Source organism: Vanellus vanellus (assembly GCF_965231255.1).
Source record: "Vanellus vanellus genome assembly, chromosome: 1".
Classification (NCBI taxonomy): Eukaryota; Metazoa; Chordata; class Aves; order Charadriiformes; family Charadriidae; genus Vanellus; species Vanellus vanellus.
The window spans coordinates 184,055,903-184,075,744 of NC_138905.1; the positions used below are offsets into that span (position 1 = coordinate 184,055,903).

Here is a 19,842-nt window from a genome sequence, read left to right on the forward strand (position 1 = left end):
AACACACTCAAATATTGGGTTCTTTTGTATGTGAAATAATGACAAAACCACAGTAATGCAGCATAGAAGGCTGTCATTGCATGAAATCACAGAACACAGAAAAAGTGAAGTAAAAATATTGTCTACCTTTTCCACTTTTCCACCATTGATATCACTGGGGAGGAATTTCTTGCCAATCGTTCTTAAATCTGTCTGAAATTAATACAGAAGACAAGAGAATATTAACCTAAAACATCCTGTTTCAAAAATCATCATCATAAAATAGGAAAAAGAAGGGTTTCTCTTCTATAGTGCCAACTATTTATAGACTATAAAAAAACCATCTCTCCAACTGCATGTGATAAAAAAATTCAACAACTAAAAGAGTTTACAAAAGAACTCCTTTTGCTTTTTAAGTGATATTCTTGTTCTAAGCACATTTTCAAAGATGATTAAATGTTTTTAATAGATGAAAAGAAATGACTAAGTAATGTTTAATTATATAGACGCAACTCCGAGGTTTAATAGAGGTAATCTTCTTTCTTCGTTCTCCATGTGACACTTAAGAGAAAAGTGCTTTTAGTTTGTGCAGTTTTACATGCACAAATCCTTCATAAAATGTTGGGATGATTTTTGCAATTATACCTGGAGTAAAAGCTTACAACATATTTCTATTAAATGTTTTTTTAACTTAAATATCTGATTACTTCCTTTGGAAGTGAGGTAGACAGCTGCATCACATTATTCAGCAACTGTGCAACATGTCAACTGACAACATTAAATTAAAGAATTTATATGATCAAAGGAACAAATCTCCACAAAAGCACTTTCTTCACCTAACACTGTTTGGACAAGCATATCAATCAGGGTGATGTGTGACAAAAGTATGCACTGGATGGCTAAAAGGTTCGGCATGTGGAAATGCAATAAAAACTAATTAAACTTTACACATTAGGTTTTTTGTTCATTTACATGTGTTAAGAAAAAAATAAAGTACAGCAATGCAGCCTAAAACACCTATATTTTCTAAACTCTATTGCTTGAAATAAGCCTGTTGTTTAAAATAGAACATGCTGGTGCAGACTACTGTACTGAAGCTGAAAACCCTCCTTATTTATACGATCATAAACACTTCCAAATGAAGAAGGGCTAAATGTAATTACTACTAGAATTTATATGCTAACTTGCCATTAATATATGCCAATGGACTATTGTTCCAGCATCCTAATCTAGAACTAAGCAGCACTGTATTTTACTATCTCTGTAAACAAGTAGTTTATTCTGTTTTTCAGCGAGAAACATTAGTACCCTACAAATAGAAAACTAATCGTAGGGATGCTCTTTTGTATATTTACTCGGAGTATCTATAGAGTGGATAAATGCTCAACCCACTTTCTGTTGCACAAGATAGCCACAGACAGCGATAAGAAAGCACATTCGGTTTTCAATCTGAGCCCACCTGAGGGAACTGATCTGTCATCTGTCAGGTATTTATCTCTGAATAGCACACAGGTTCCTTCCCATAAACTATTTGTACATGTTCCATACCCATATAATTGACAAGTCTCCAACTAGCTGCTTTGCAATCACAGCAGCAGGAAGGGGACACAACTTTTACAAACTCTTTGCAAGATCTTATACAAAATAAAAACATTTGAGGGAAACATTTATGTCTATTTCATGCTTATTTAAGCAATTCACACAAAGAAGGTCAGTTGACTTCATGGTTTCTTCTGCCTGAAACATGACTCTAGCAATCAAGGAAAGAATTTGTAAATTCGTAAGAAGTGGAATCTAAATTCACCGTTATCTTGTCACTCAAGCCGCACTACTACTCCCTACTTACTCAACAGGCAACTTAATTTTCTGGTCATCAAAACAACTGACTTAATGAAAAAAATATTGAAAAGCAATTAAAACTGGCTTTGGGAGTATTTGCATAACATTCCTGGTTTATTTTATTTTTATTATCTATCAAACTGGAAATATAACGCATACATGCACAAATTATCTAGTTAGTACTGGTTCCAGCATATAATTACATGCAGGGTTATGTCCAGCAACTTGGAAGTATTTTTTTTTTTTTTATAAAGCGGTAATGCATTCTCGTATATATATAGGCATGCTACTACAGTCCAGAAACCAAATGCTTACCCTCTGCATGTTTTGTATTACATTCTTTGCATTTTTGCATTATAATTTTGCTTTACTTCTTTTCAAATTCATTACATGAACTGGTGCATATATGTGAGTGATCAAACACATGCTCCAAAGAATAAATAAAAGGAGCACAGGGGATACTCTTTTCAGAGTATCATCTTAAACCAACAGTGGTTGAATCTCAAAGACGGTTGAATCTCAAATAATCCTCATCAATTCTCATTCATAATTTCATTAAGAAAGAATACTTTTCTCTTAAGCGCTCTACTACATTGTTTTCCCCTTGGAACTACATATAGTTATTACAAACGATAAAGTTTACATAAATCCATACACAGTGCATACAAACTGTAAAACTTCTGAGTATGGGTGCCTGAGAAGTTTTAAACAAAGAAAACATACAATTCTCAAAACTATCCCCCACGATTTCACAGAATAAGTTAAAAATAAGTAACAAATACATGGATTAAGTAGCTGCCCTCTTTTTATTGTTACTGAAAGGGAGAGACTTACTAATGTTTACCAACAATGTATATACTAGAATTCTGAAAAAACAGGAATTCACATGCACACTTTTCTCAAGTCCTTAAAAGCATTAAGGTTTATTGCTTCCAAGTTGTTTCTCTATCTTGTATATTTTTATATTTTTTTGTTGGCAGGAATAACGACTACTAATCCAGATTTCTACAGTAATAATAAAAAAAAAATTGTAGTTACATAAATATGTAGATATCACAGAAAAATTCACCACTACTTTGAACATGCTTTAAGGAGTATCATGTCCAGAAGTCAAAGTAAGGGTGTTTTATTCATCCCAACAAACTAATATTTTGTACTACAATTTCATACCTATGTCAGTATACAGCACTTCTGATTTTATTAGTGCTTGTATTTTGACTTTAGATTTACGTTTCATAAACATAAAAATATTTTCCTACTGTGAATTATGTTCATTTTTCTCCTCCAGGTTTCACAGTTTGGAATAGGTGTTATTTGCAAATTCACAACTCGTACACGCATGGAGACAGATAGGTATGCTGTCCTTTACGTAAATCACATAGACTACAGTACACTTAATTAGCCAAACCAACCTACACTTGAGTCCTTAGCTATATCATTTTTAGCATGATTTGTCAGAAGAAAGTTTTCACAATCATAACTTACATTAAGGGCAACTAGGATAATGTCATTTGTATTAACTTTTTCAGAGGAACTTATGCAAGCTTCAATTCCTTCATCCGAAAGATACCTGTTAAAGAAAAAAAATAATATTAGAACATCACATGATGAATCTATTAGGCAAACATTTTTTTCTGTATATAGGATTAGTGTCTTTAGTTTGTTTCTTTTGTGCTGGTGAAGCATAGATTTAAAAATACTTGGAAAATTACTTCATGTAATCAGTTTCCTTACACTGAGATTAAGGAAGATATTTCTTCTTCCATAATTTCTCAACAGCAGAAAGAAACCCTCTACTTAAAGTAACAACAGCCATCATCCTGATTATGTCGAACAGGGTAACACTACCCTCCTCATGCCCACCCCCCAAATTATAGGAACCTGGTTTCAAAATTCAAACATTTGGGCTTTACTTGATCTAAGTGGCATACGTCCACTCATGCACTTGCAAGGAAAATACAAAACAAAACAAATAAAAAACCATCCCACACACAACACAAAACACAACCACATCTGTTCCTCTTTAGCAAGACTGTACAGTTAAGCCCTCAAGGGCTGGGACACATAACACTGCCATCCTATAAAACATATTCTTGCTTGGCTGGGCTACAAAAAAACTGATAAAAATGGAAGTGCATTACAATGTATCAGTAGTCAAATACAGTGAAAAAGCTTAAGCACAAGATCGGTGTCTTTCTGCAAAAATTCTGTAAGCTACAATAACTTTGTTGATCTGAAAACTAAGTAAGTTTTAAATGGATCCAGCTAATAAATTCAAAAGTGGTGTCCTACTCTAACCTCCAAAAACACTTTAAAAAAACCCCAGATTTTAACTTGAGTGGTCAGAAATTGTGACATTTGTTACTCATTTTGCATAATGCTTCCTATTCAAAGCCCCATTTTTAATTTTTATGTAGCTAGCAATCTGCTTTCTCTGCACAGCTCTTCACTTTATTTAAATAAATCATACAATCATTAAATGATTGGTATTTACTAGATACTCAGCCTGAAACACAGTACTTGCCCAAATAACATTTAAATAACTACCTACCAAGAAATCACCATTCCCCAAAGAATAAAAGAATGATTTAAGAACAGAAGCTTCATACACATTAAGAAATATTTCAAATAAATATTCCTGAGTGCTTCAAGAAATGCTTCTTTTTAAATAAAGTAATATCCACAGTGTAACATATAAACAAGGCGAATCATTTGAAGGAAACTACACTTGACAGGCCTTTTTTATTCTAGCCCAGGTAACACTAACATCACCCTCTCCAGCCCTTCCAGTTTTCCCAGACTAATAATCCCAGTTGTGCTCCAACCAAGACACTTCATGGGATCTAATTGTTCACGTCGGACACTGACATCTAGGAAATACTGAGGGACCAAACCACCACCACCAAAAAATAAAGAAACAAAACCCAAAACATCCCCCCAAAAATTGCACATATAAAAGCATAAGATGAAACAATCCCATTTGTTTTATATAAAAAGTAGACGCTTGAGAAGAATAATGTGGCAAGATTTGGTGGCTTGCATGGGAATGCAGGATTTCCCAGCTGAGCGACTCTGCGCTCAAGTACTACATAACCTGTGAAGATTCAGGTAGCTACTGTGCATTAGCAGATCTTGTTAGCTGGGGTCAGAAGCAGAACAGCATTCCCACTCTGTGCCAGAGGAAACTAGAACAGATACATCCTACAGGCACTATCCTACTCTAGAGGCTTCAACTGTGGTTTAATCACATCAGCAGACTTCCTAGAAAGAGCAATATCATGAATCCTTCAAGTTTACCTTCTGTCATCTTCAGTGTAAAATTGAACTTAAGTTCAACACCAGGGGTTAGTGGGGGTACAAAATCCTTAAGCTGAATGTTAGACTCTCGGGCAAGTCCAGGAAAGATTCCTCCTCTACTGCTCCTAATGTAAAGGGAGTCGCTCTTCAATTCTACAGAAGCTATCAGGACTGCAGTTCTCTTTAAGAATTACTTAGCCTAGTATTCAGATGTAAGCACTACCATTTTCCAGCAAGAGAAAAATGTTTTCAGAGAATGAATAAACAAGAATCTGACCTAGACTTTATTTGTCCCCAAATAGGACAAGATTAATTCTGCTATCACAAAATTCACTGCTGATTCATGTTCTACTTTCTCACGTCAAAGTGAAGACTGAATCACAGCTGTCAAAATCTCAGTCTGCTTTAGTCAAAATTTTCAGTTTACAACTTTTTATGTATAAATTTATATATAAATTTTCAGTTTAGTTTGTCTCATTACTTTGGAGTTTTTTTGAGACAGAAGGATAAAGAGAAACCCACTGGAAAAGACTATTCATTTTTGACTTGTACTAATTTAAGCAACATCACTTAGCAGAAACATTGCCCACCTGACTGAAATCTCTGCCAACATAACAGAGGCACCAATCATAAAATGCCATTGGGGACATCTGTTATGTTGATTTAAGCAAACACTAAAGCTTTTCAGCAAAAGATTGATTAACATGGTTATTAAGACAGTCTTCAAAAAAGCAAAATCTGTGAATGTCGAAGTGGGGGGGATATTTCATAGTTTGGGGTTGGTTGGTTTGGTTTTTATAGGTATTTATTAAATGAAAACATAAATTACTTAAATTCCTAAGATCAGGATCAAAATTACTTTCAAGACAAAAGATCAAATCAACAGGTATGTCAGCAAAACTATGCTGAAGAACTTTGACAGAGAAAAAAAAAAAAAAATTAGCAGTTTTCCAGTAATGCATCAGGTGTTGCTTCTGTGCAACAGGATGTAAAAGTGCAGGTTTCATCAGAAACGGTCAGGAATTAGTCGGGGAACAAACCTCAACCAGGAAACACTATACACCAGAATTAGCCAAACCACAGATTTCTCCTTCTTTAATAGAAGCTTGGACATATCAAAACAGTCTTTTCCATTTTGCCTTAATAACTGTCTTATACAGACTACTTTATACAGCAACAAGTACTCCAAATAAATGTTTAGATTTTCTTTAAAACCTTACAGAAAGTTCTAATATAAAATTCATTATTTTATTTTCTTTTTATTGTCTGTACAGCCTTCTGTAAGAACTACCTAAGTTTTAGTTTTGAGTATTTCCTGCTGCTACAGGCCCACAAATTACTTAAGAAAATAAAAATTAAAATCTGTATTCATAAGAAATTTTTGGTTTACAATAAATGTATTTATACAGAAAAATATACATCTGTATCTCTCAAGTATGAAAACAGAGTTACAACAAGCAAAATTAACTCTTCAGCTGACATAACCCTTCACCCCACAACATACAGATTATTAAGTATGAAATTCTTTTTCCAGGCTCTGAAGGAAACAGAGTCCCCTTTTCTATCTGCTCTTAATAAGGGCATGTCATATGCTGAAGGTAGGACCTTTACAGCATAAGGCCGCTCAATCTTTTTGTTCTCTGTATTAGATGAAGGAAAAAAAATCCTGACCCTGAACAAAGCCAAAAACAGAAAAAAAATTTCTCTGGAGTCAAACAGAACAGCCCTGAAGATCTGTGTCTCTATTATATTCATTCGAGTGCCTCACAACATCTACATTACCCATTCTGCACATGCTGCAAAATATCACGACCTATCACAACCTTAGATAACGAAAGGTGAATTACAATGTGATCCTATTACACTAATCCAACACATTTCCTATTGCCAAGGGGTAAGAAGCAATCCTAAACCACCCATGAACCAGACCACGATGTTGAAAGAAGCGCAAGTACCTCCCCAAGAGGTACCTGGCAGTGCTGTACAAGCAGTGTCCTCATCAATTCTTGCTTTCCATACATCCACCCCAAGCTGTGCCCACCTTTTCTTTAAAAGGCAAAGGGGCACAGGGAATAACCTGGCACAGAAATGCTGCTGCCACCATCAACAATTTTCCCTTTGTCTTTCCCATAAACAAACATTTCAGAATTATTCTCTTTTGTTTAGGATGAAGGAGTGAATAAATAAATGGATGAGAAGCAGCCAAGCTCCACAAAGCTTTCTAAGAAGTCCATGGCAAGCCACAAGCCACTGACATCTTGCACTGACACCAATAAGACAAATTATTTCCTTAACATTAAATTCAGATAACACTACCCTGGAAAATGAACCTGAAAGACTTAGAAGGAGGCAACTATGTTCCAGCTGGCAGCTTAATTTTTGGCTTTAGCCACCAAAATCTTAAGCATCCTAAAGAGATGTTTGTATTTTTGAGAAAATTAAAAAAAAAATTGAAACCACAAAAAAAACCCAACACATACACACAAAACCACACTGAACTTTCCTCTATGAGGATTGGTAACTACAATAATCAAGCACCTTTGGTTTCCAAGAAAAAAAAAATAAATGTATTCACTAGACTACTTTCCTGCACATTTTAAAACAATTTCAAAAGTTATAAATTGAAATAATGCAGACAATTCAATTGATTTCAAAGGAATTATAGCAAGTAATGTTGCATGAGTCACACAGGGATTTTGTGGTCTTGGCACATTAATACAAATTTAAAAAAAAAAAAAAAAAAAGCAGCAAAATCAGTTTACAACCAAACAGGCACAAAGCTGCTTCAAATGGTTGAGATGGTTATATTTGTGTAGCATTCTCTTGAGAGCAGACCAGAAGAGAGAGGAAAATATATGCTTTACTGCAATTCTTCCACGTTATGCTTGCTGAAACCTGAGGGATCTCTCACCTACTCCTCACCCCCCACCCCATCTGAGACATGTAGTAGCACAATCCTCTTATCAACAGCTTTTGTCAGAAGAACATCTCCTATAAAGTACCTAGATTCTCAACATACCTTCAAATGAAACAGTAAAACAAAACCAGTAGTAATGAATCAGCATTTTCTATGTGAACCATTCACACATAAATCCAAATCTGCAATTTTTCTGTCAAAATATTCTCAATAAGCTTCTATGAAAAACAGATTTCAGTAATGCTTCCTTTGTAATACACAGAAAAATGATATTACATCAGTGACAGGCAGAGCTGTTTTCCCCACTGCTCCTTCATATCAAGTATGGTATCAATTTAATAACCTACTTCTGCAGATTATAGGTGTGCACGTTCTCCTTTTCGGTATTTCCCATTGCTAAGGGCTATAACTCTGTAGTACCAATCTCACCTGTGCCTCTCCTTATCTCATTTTATCTTCTGCTTTACTTCATCAAGAACAGATTACACCTGACATGGTCTAAATAGGCAGGTTTTTGTACTGCTACACTATCACCACCCGTGTCTGAAACACTAAAGAAATTGGCAGTATCAAAGGAAGATGCATTTTTCCTTGTCTGCTCTATACAGCTGGATCAAATATTTGATCTGCAGAAAAACATGCATGTGTACACACACAAACACACTTTAAAAGGTTTAAAATAAGAGCTTTATTCCAGATTTATATCCACTGGGTACACAACTTTCCTAATAATATTTATTTTTTACAAGCAGCTTTCTTGAAAAGTATGTTTTCTCTATTTGTAATTAAGAGTTCATGCACAAACACAAATCTTCAATCTTCCATCCTACTGCTATCCCGTATTACTTTTTTCTACAAATCCTCTATAATTTTCTCCTATCTCCTCTACAATTAACATTTTATTAAGAAATTTTCTTTAAGGAAAAAAGTAAATAAGGGAAATTAGTACTAATAAAGAAGCCTTATAAAACTTACGTATTTCAGATTCACAGCTCTTCATAGAATCACTGCGTTATTAACAGAAAACAAACTGCGCCAACAGTACTTCTTGTAATTCAGTGCCAGCCACATGAAACAATGATGAAGTTTTATAGTAAATTTTATATAGCTATTTTCAATGTGTGTATGCAGAAATCAGAATGTTCCTTCCATTACTTCACTAAGAAAGTAGATTTATACAATCATTCCATACAAGAGATAAGTTTTTAAAGGAAAAAAAAAAAAATTCGCTGAGAGCTTTCAAATTTCTCATACTTGCTAACAATACAAAGGAAGAGAGAACAATTTTAACAATACAACCAAGTGCAACTTCAAAGAACGCACTAGTAAGAGACCACCACTGGGTGCCAGTATTGTTCCATAACAGAAAAACTGTACCTCCTATATTAGCTATTTAAAAAACTTGGGAGTTCTCTTAATAGGGTTTCAAAACGTTCTGCTGAATTTCAGTTGTATAAAGGAATTACACTGCAATGTTACATTTCATTGAGGGGCTATCATTAGAGCTGTTTGAAAAAAAAAATAACATTTTAAAACATTATTATGCTAAACATGAAAATCAGATTTTAAAGGTTTCTTCATACCCTATAACCTGCATAACAATACTGGGAAGGCAACTGACACTGTTCTTCCCTTCAACTTCTAAGCTTTTTATTTAAAGAATAACGTAGTATTATACAAATTACCAGACAAAATAAAATGGAACTTAGGGGTGAAAAAGAATAGAGAAGATTTTAGAAAGATTCAAAAGCCCTACCAAAACTAGGGCCAACTGTTCCTTTATCCACATGTAAACATCTGTAAGGAATGACAAATGGCATTCTTGGCAATTTTCTATTAATGTTCTGATACCCAGAAAAGTGAAGTTCTTCCTAACACCTAACCTCGCTGCATTGCCTTCTGTCACTTCTTGTTTTCTCCAAATCTACGGAGAAGAGACCTCGCCTTTCCTTTTTGCAATCACATTTAAAGACTTACTTCCGACATCTTGTACACCTTGCTCTACATCTTGGGCATCAGGTGTATCCTTCTCTATATCTTGTACTGATACTGATGATTATTGCTATCCACAAGTATTTCATACAGCCTCAGATTTTGACAGTGAACAATCCGTAGCCATTCTTTCTAGTTTTATAATTGCCCTATAGGAACTCAATCTAAACTACTTCCCTGTTTCACTCCTTAAAGATGCAAACCCACAATGTTAGAATAACAGAATGTACTGTATTCTATCACTATTAAAAACTCACTAGGTTTTAAGTGGAATTATGCTAGCAAAAACCTATTTGCACCATTCAGAAAGCACACTGAGAATTACAGAATTTTGGTTGCAACTAGATAAGCAATTTAGATGAACAGATACTTAAATCTACCTTTAAAATGTTACTGACATTCCTAAAACTGGTGCACAGTCACTATAGCACGCCAGTTGCCCAGGCAGTTAAACTTGCATCCCAGCTACCTAACTTTTCACTCCTGGGAATACGCCCCTTAAGTGCAGTCTCCGACCAAAGTCAAGCTGAAAACCCAGAAAGGAATTCTTAAAATATGCATTCCCAAGCTGAAGTTCTCACATGTTCAGCTGACAAAATTTAAGACCTAAACCCCTCTCAGATGTCCGACGCTTGACTTACAATAAAAACACCAGCTAAGAACGCCAATGGATTTTTAGAACAAAACAAACAAAATGGGATTTGGTGGTAAGGAGGTTTCTGTTAGGGGCCACCAAAGGCAGAGGGCACCCCAGCACTTTCCCTGCAATACTTCAAGTGCTTCAAAGTCTGTATTTGTGTCATGATTTTTTAGTCACCTCTACTAACCCAGCTTCTCATCCATTTCTAAAAGACAAGGACTATTTTTTTATACAAAAGCTTGAGTAACCAGTGATAGTTTTAGAATCATTCTTTAATACGTTTGACATGCAAAACGAAGTATAAGTCTATTATTAGGTTAGCCTGACAGTTCATCATTCTCTCTCACACCTCGCTAGACCCACACACCACTCTTCTCTTTTTAATTACTGGCACATACATTGTTGGGTTTGGTTGGTTTATTTTTCCCCCCTTCAGCCTCCCTGAAATTACTCTGTTCCAAAGGTTAAGGATCAAAAGAAAGTTTTCAGCATACTCATCAAGTTCTTTTACAGAGAGCATGCAATTTAAGACATTTTAACACTTGTGTTAGTGAGGTGTTTATAGTATTACCTCCCAGTGTGATACGTAGTGTGACATGCTTTTTGCAGGTCTATTTTCTTCTATAAAATTCCTACTGCTGGAAATGCAATTTTATTTTTTTACAGCACAAAAAGGTTGTCATGAGACTGGCAGCATATTTTTCACGAGCATTTCACAACAGAAAAATTAAGAAAAACGTTGTGCTTGAACCAAACATAAAACTTATAATGCCTATATAGCGACATTACCCAACTCCAATAATGCAGCCACCAAAAACCTCAGACTCTATGCTTGATCTTTCCCAAATGTAATAGATTTTTCTCACCAAATGCTTTATCTAAACTATGTAAGCAAAACTAAAAACCAGAATCAACTTTCCTTTATAGTCTCAGTTCCCAACAGAACATCACAAAATAATCGCTGGTAAAGCCCTGACTAAGAGTCAGAAATCCTAGTAATTAGAGAATGTCTCATCATGCAGTTCTACAAAAGGCTGGTTTCAGGACACCCACCGTTCTTCTCCAAGCAAGTGACTGAGAAAGGGAGAAATGCATGTGGAGAAGCCTCACTTGAATAGGCAAGAAACTACTAAGCAGGGTACTGTCTGAAAGGGCTGCGCAGCTGTTGAATTTACTTATGCTTTCAAAAAGCCCACATTAGATGGCCTTCACTGAATGCTGTAATGATCATCTCTTTTCATTGGCATCTGTAAACAGGGTAAGAAACCACTGAAGGACAGGATAAAAGCTACAAATTAAGTTGTCAGATCTGCATGTGGTAGGTTTTAATAAATTGTACAGCTGCACTTTTAGGGTATTATTTGTGATATACTTTTAAATTGCATTAGCAGCACTGTGAGTATATGCAAAGCTAACTACTCTCAAGGCTTACATAAGTAAATAGCCATTTTATTTTCAGCTTTAAAACAACTGCAAATGCTACTGATACTTTGACAGGTGGTTTACATTCAATAATTACCTAACAAAGTATAAGTTTTTCATATTAAAGTTGTCAAAATCAGAAACACTTCTTAGGAAGTCAGGAATTTAGTGTATTGGAAGGATGAAAGAACAGAATTTTCCCCAAATAAAAGATTGCAATCACCAGCTGCTTAGCACCAGTATCAAAGGAACTTTTGCCCGTCTCATCCATGACTATTTCCACTTCTTCAGTCCTGCATGAACACAGGAGACACAGAGTGCAACTTTCTCTACTGGAAGTGGCCAACCAAGTTCCATAACTAATCATCAATCATCATTGAAATGCAGACACAGAAATCACTTATTTCACCACCATGTGTGTAAGACTAGGAGTGTCTGAATCAAACTGAGAACTCAATTCTGCTTCAGTAGCTGCATACTATCTTTCTATTGTGAAGATTAATAAGGCATAGAGCTCTCGTTTCACCATGTAAATAGTTACATACAGAATCTTACAGATAGAGAGAATGAGTTGCTATCGAGTTCAAGAAAACAGCCAAAAGCTCATTAAAAATTAGATACTTAAGATACTACAAAAATATTTTGAAACTGTGAGGAATTATTATTTCATGATTTAAAAAAGTTTCATGTTTTTGTGACTTCCCAGAGAACTTCATTCCAAGGCCATTATTACTGATGGCTTAGGCAAAATGGTAAAGGTAGTGAATTTTACATTTAAAGCCCCAAAATTAACTTCCCTTTTTCCTTTGAAGCATGGCCATTAATTATACCAACCAACCAAAAAAAAAAGTCAAAAGAAAGACCAACCAAAAATATTCTGGAGGATTAATTTGACAGAAGCTAATAATAAAGACATTTCAAAGCAGATGCAAGAAACTTGACAGATGACAAGGCTGATAAATGACTGAGATGCAAAAGGATTGATAAAGAAAGAAAAAGCTATAATATGTAAGCTTTAAAAAAAAAAAATATTGCTAAACTATATCTCTACAACAGAGATTTGGAAGGTTTCCAAACTACAGTTACTGTTGAAATATGTTTCTAGGCAAGTTTCTCAAACTGATATTATCAAATAAAAGGTCTTAGAATAAATACAGCAATGACAAGACGACCCCCCAGGACCAGCCAGTATTCACCCAAAAGCTCTACAAGAGCCAAAATACAAAATTGCTGACATACTTTAAATCAACACCGCTACCAGAAGAATAGAAAACAGTAAAACATCACACAGCATTTTTAAAAGGAGCAGTCACATGAAAACCTAGGAGTTATATAGACTCTTATGAGCAAATTCATATAAGCTACAATAAAGACTAGAATTTGTAAGCTTGTGAGAACCCTGTGAGTTTTCAGGTGAAGTTGATTCTTCTGGCAGATAGAAGATATCCGACCCACAGCTATTAGACTTCTATGAAAGATGAAGAAAATGAATGGAGGCAGAAGGGGGCAGGGAGGATGGGGTGGAAAGACTGTTGTTGTAATAGCTTTGGTAAGATCCTTCAAAGGTTCTCAAAGAAATTGCATTGTTAAGGCACAAGAAGACAGAAGAATCCTTTCTCGCATACTAAAACATGGTCCCTCTTCTAGAGAATTAGTTAACAGTGGCTGTATTCCATTGGTCTGCACTGCATACCACAAATACTAAGACAAAGGACTGGATAGTAAGATGGCAATTAGTGATGATTACACACAGTTCTAGATGGCACCAAAATCTAAAGCTCACTGCCCTCTGTGACCATAGGATAAGATGTCAGGTGAATTTCAACACTAATAAACACAAAGTACTGCACAAGGAGAAGAAAACAACCATAACGCAACATGCACAGTCCTGAGCTCTAACTTAGTTATCATTCATGAAAAATATGCAGTCGTGGTTATCTTCTGGACACTAACTCATGGCTCAGTAGCAGTCCAAAACACACAAAGAATACTAGGATCCATTTTCAAAATAACACGACACAACTTATAGAACAATGCAAATCAAATCGGAATTACTAAGGAATAGTGCTGCTATACATAACTTTTGGTTATAAAAGCTGGAAATTACAAGTTGTTTAATTTTTAATGCAGACTTCCACCACAGGTCATACAGTGCAGCACAGAAACAGGTTTCCCAGAGTGGCTGTAGAACCTCCATCCTTGGACTTCTTCAAGATACAGCTAGGCAAAGCTACAGCTGACCTGATCGAGAGTCCTTCTTGGAGCAAAAGCTTTAATTAAGATGACTTTCAGGGATGCCTTCCAGTCAACCTTTCTGTTATTTCAAGAACTCATTCCAATCTGCAACTATACCTGAATAATACATTTTAATATGCAAACATATAGGTATAGTTTTAAATAATCTAAAGTTATGCTGCCTTCAGTTAATGGAATTTACTCATATTTCCATATTGGGTTTATATAGATATATATACTTTTATTTCCAGGGTTTGAAATTCAACTGGAATTATGGCACAATTTCACAGATGTTGTCGGCCCTTCAGGTCAGTGTTTTATTTGTTTGTTTTCTTTCATACCTTGGAGCAAAAGCTATTTAGCTTTTCTAAATAGATTTGGTAATCCTTTAGCAAATAACTTAATTAACATATACATTTTACATTTAAGTACAAGAGAAATTTAAAGTCAGTTGCTGATACTGGTAAAGATAGACAAAAATACCAAATCCCAGTTCAGAACACATCTAATATTCTACATGTTAGCTTTTCCACCTGAGAGCAGGAAGTGTTGCAGTTTGCACTGCTGCCTCAGCATGGGTTCAAGGCATATGCCTTCAAATGTTACAATTCTTTTATAATTTAATGTCTTAATTTACTAGCATTTATAACACATACAGTAAATAGTTGATACCTATGTGGCCTCTGTGTAACCAAGCTGATTACATGACAGATTACAGAGCTCAGCTTTCTATAAAAAGCCAGACAAGAATTAACCAAGACCAGCTCTGAGAGAGTACAACACAACTAATGAAGTGGTAATTTACTGTACAGGAACTCAGTACGTATTTTCATCAACTAATGACTTGGGAAGGAGTTTAGAATCAATAATGCCTCCAATACTGAAACAGATCTGTAAGAAACTATCATGTAGATAAATGTAAGCAATTGAGCCTTTGTGTTACCAATATTGATTTGTTGTTTGCCCCCCCCCCCCCCCCAAATCAGTCACAACTACAAGTTCTAAGTGTTATATAAACACTTTTAAGAATCTATATGTAATTTCACAGTTGATATTTAGAGATTTTTATTGGGCTGGATTTTTTAAGGTTGCTTTGTTCAATACCTGGCAGGAACAAATCTAATCTAACAACACCGTCAGTCATTCAAAGTTGAGATCCCATCGTCACTTAGTTGACTAAATGACAGAAGTCTGCAGTTTGGTGACACAGAGCACCCCTAAAATCACCATCTCTGATGGCTGTCATTGGAAGTCAGCACTGAATACCTTGAGCAGACACAAACTCTTCACCCACAGAAACCATTCTCTTATTCAAGACAGGCACAAAAGAAAGGCAGGATTAGAATTAGGATGCAGAAAATGATGATAGTAAGGCTATCAAGTAATTAAGTATTACCAGCAGTAACCTGATGACATAAAAATGACCTAAAAATGACTTGGTTTGGCATAATATAGGATGTATTTTAAATCATTATCTTGCTGTCAAACTTGGGGTTGCATCTGCATAAGCATGTATTTGTCAATATGTAGGTTCCAGAACCACCTTGGTTATTTCATTTTTCAATTTAGTACTGTTTCTCTTCTCCTGCACTCAAACTGCTGCTACTGCCTTCTAATTCATGCAATTTATAAATATGTTTTTCCAGCTTATAAAATGAAGGTAAATACAGCAATTACAGTGTTTATGCTAAATTATTATTGCAAGGTACAAAGTAAGGCTGTGATGCTTCTGGCATTCCACTGCATAGAAAAGCCAAGTCTACCATCAACAACTAGTTCTCTGCCAAACAAAAGCAAACATTTAAAAACTTGAAACAGGAAGCATGGCATTAAAACCTAAATTCCATTAACCATACCAAAATTCAGACAAACAAAAAACAGCTCCAACAACTACAAACATGAGCTAATCACCGTTTCTTTTTTCTTCCCCCCTCAGAAAACAATCATTAAACTATTTGTTATTGCTGACGTCCAGGAATTGTTTTTAGAAATACTTCCTAATCGTGAAAATCAAAATTTTTCAGTCATCTTAACTCAGAGCTAATACTGGGAAAGTAACGGAGTTTATCATCAATATTGGATAAAAACTTCTCCAAAAACTTATTCTGTGTTTTGAGATTTCACCTTATCAATGACAGCTACAAAGGCACGGATCTCTGTAAATGTTCTCCTTTCCAGCCAGAGGCACTCTATTTTGTTCTTTTTGTTTTCAAATAGTGACATTATAAGTACAGCCATTATTTATCAACAATTTTAATTAACCCACAAGGATGATGTGTTTCCTCATTTATCTAAAATAACTGAAGTGTTAAGATAAGCATACATAGCAGTTTTAATGGAAGAAGGGTTCATTTCTATTCCTTTCCCTTCCCTATCTTCTGCCTCCCCATGGATCTAAACGGTTCTTACTCTCAAACCGAAGGACTGCAGAAAAACGTAAGCTGATCTCATTTAATAATATGCAAGAAGGCATGTAAGATACCAGGGCTTTACAACCGAGATATGACAAGACAGCTTTCAAATGGGCAGTTCACAGTATTCTCAGAGAACATAAAAGATCCACGATGTAAATACATCTCCTTGAAAGCACACCATTCTCCGTGTTACTGCAGTATTATAACACTTGCATATACAGGACTTACGTACTAGCCTATAAAACATGTAGTAATTTATCTAATCAACATTATTTTTATTTCCAGTATTGCTCACACATTAATCCTACAAGCAAAATAAATTTACCCAAAAATAATTATTAGAGGTAGGTGCAGAAGTAGGTGTAGAAGTCAGGTGTGTGTTCCTTGACCACATCTTGATCACTACTGCCGTTAAAGTATTATAGACAGCCATGAGAAGAGAACATAGTTTTTAAATATTTGAAGAATTAAACTTCCTAGGCAGTCCTGGTGGACAACAGGATGACCATGAGCCAACAATGTGCCCTGGTGGCCAAGAAGGCCAATGGCATCCTGGGGTGCATCAAGAAGAGTGTGGCCAGCAGGTCAAGAGAGATCATCCTCCCCCTCTACTCTGCCCTGGTGAGGCCGCACCTGGAGTATTGTGTCCAGTTTTGGGCTCCCCAGTTCAAGAAAGACAGGGATCTGCTGGAGACAGTCCAGCAAAGGGCTACAAAGATGATTAGGGGATTAGAACATCTCTTATGAGGAAAGGCTGGGGGACTTGGGTCTTTTTAGTCTAGAGAAAAGAAGACTGAGGGGGGATCTTATTAATGTTTATAAATACTTAAAGGGAGGGTGCCAGGGGGATGGGAACAGTCTTTTTTCAGTGGTGCCCAGTGACAGAAGAGGTAACGGGCACAAACTTGAGTGTAGGAAGTTCCATGTAAACATGAGGAGGGACTTCTTTACTTTGAGGGTGACAGAACACTGGAACAGGCTGCCCAGAGAGGTTGTGGAGTCTCCCACTCTGGAGACATTCAAAACTCACCTGGATGCCGTCCTGTGCAACCTGCTGTAGGTGACCCTGCTCTGGCAGGGGGGTTGGACTAGATGATCTCCAGAGGTCCCTTCCAACCCTGGCCATTCTGCAATTCTGTGATGATTCTCTTTTTAAATTAAACCACCCCAACTCTTTTAGCCTTTCCATAAAGGTCATGTTATTTTCTAGTTCTTTACTTAGACTTCTTTTTCTCTCTTCCCTTCTCCTCACTCACACACCTTTCATACACTGCTGTACCCAAACTGGGCACTAACTCCAGCTCATGTCTTACAGCACTGATCGAAGTGAAAGAACATTTTCAGGTATCTTACAAACACCATACTTGTTTACCAACCAGAACAGTTGATTTCTATACCCCATTCAACAGCATGATACTGTATCATACTCTGTATGGTGTATAATGAAATAGAAAAAAACTCAAAAAATTTTCTGCCGAACTGCTACTTATGAACCCTACGATATACCGGTGACTAATCCTACCTAGACCCACAAAATAATCTGCATTAAACCTATTGAAATACATTGCCTTTGTTTCCCCTCCTTTCCACATCCTTTTCAAAGTTCATTTTAAATTCTGAAGACTTGCCACTGAAGGGCTTGCAACCTGTCAGGTTTGATATTGTCTCACGCTGTAAGTATTCTCCCATCTTACAAGCAACTGTGTCTGCCGTACATAAACTACATTTTCTCTTATGTATCTAAAATACTCCAAAAGCTTCGTTAAAAATACAAGACAATACTGTTTTTTCCTTGTCAAAACTTGTCATGCCTTGTTTCTTAAATTTTTTGTTTGGGGTTGCTTGTCATCCTATTATGTTTGGTTATAAAAACACTGAAAAATTATCAAACTGTTTACAGAACACAGTGTTAGCCTGAGTGTTTTAAGATTCCCATTTTCACATGAAAAAAATATAAAGGAGCGGTAACAATGGCTAAAGCCCATGAATCTTTTCTACCAGTGTTTTTCTGCTGCCACACTTAGGAAAGAGTGAATCATTCAATTTTACAATATGGTGGATAGCAGGCATTTTGGAGGTAATCTTGTTACCCAACTATAGGCCAACATTTTTAACCTAATCCTGTATGGAGATAATCCAGATGAACAGGTCAAAGACATAAAATGAGAAAGAGGGAGCAGTTCACACAATAAGACCCCTACCTTAACCTGTTCTTTCTGATACTACTTTATTATAAGGGGAGATAGACAATTATCTTCTGGAAAGAAAAGCCTATTTCTTACCCCTAATTAAAACCTGTTTAGAGAAAGAAAAGAAAACAGACAACCACAAAATATTTACCAACTTTTCTCTCAAAAGATTTGTCCTACTGTTCAGATTTTGGGGAACATCTGGTCATTTAAACTTTCCCTCTGTTCCAATTGCTAGTGGCTGGACCATTACACTATATTAAGTGCCAGCATTCAAGTATGGCATCTGAAATTTAACTGACGTCAGCTTACAGTATGCTTTACAGTGTTTACAGTCCTCACATGACATCCAGGATCACAGGTCACAACACCTTTCACTGAAATGTTGCTACTTACCAATCATGTCATATGTCAGATGAAAGTGAAGAGACACAAACTGTAACTTGTTCCTGCATGTGACACTATTTCAGCAATAGACACCTTACTGATACTTCCATATACAATGACTCAGTCATGTAGAAACTTAAGGTGAAAAGAGGATTTACTTTCTACAAGGGTAGTTTCTCACAGACATTGCCTCACAGTGGGGAAGCTTCTCAGTAACAACTGCTAGAGGCATTAATTGCATAGTTTGCATGCAAGCTATCGAATACAGGCAGAGTATCCCTATAAATAGGCCAGATTTGTTCCCCAGAGACAGTGCGTGCTGACTTGAAATGGGTTACAAAGGTTAACCTACACATGATTTGGCATCAGAACTTGGATGCAGGCTATTCTTGTTGCGGGATGGCAGCCAAGTAGTTGCTGGCAGCATCTTACAGCAAAATTTTTACTATGACAAATTTGGGTGGCTGCACCAGTACAACAGAGAAGAATGAATATATCTTTCCCTGGGGAAAAAAAAAAAAAAAAAAAAAA

At 36.0% G+C, this 19,842-nt stretch overlaps 1 protein-coding gene across 1 annotated transcript in view; it reads right to left on the minus strand.

Annotated features, from left to right (window-relative positions):
• The window catches only part of TDRD3 (tudor domain containing 3), a 109,416-nt gene that overhangs the window by 62,756 nt on the left and 26,818 nt on the right, over nt 1–19,842 (minus strand). The window contains exons 2-3 of the mRNA XM_082498497.1: nt 3,304–3,388; nt 127–192 (exon numbers count right to left, since the gene is read on the minus strand). Of these exons, the coding sequence (XP_082354623.1) occupies nt 127–192; nt 3,304–3,388 (151 nt within the window). The remainder of the gene's footprint in view (nt 1–126; nt 193–3,303; nt 3,389–19,842) is intronic.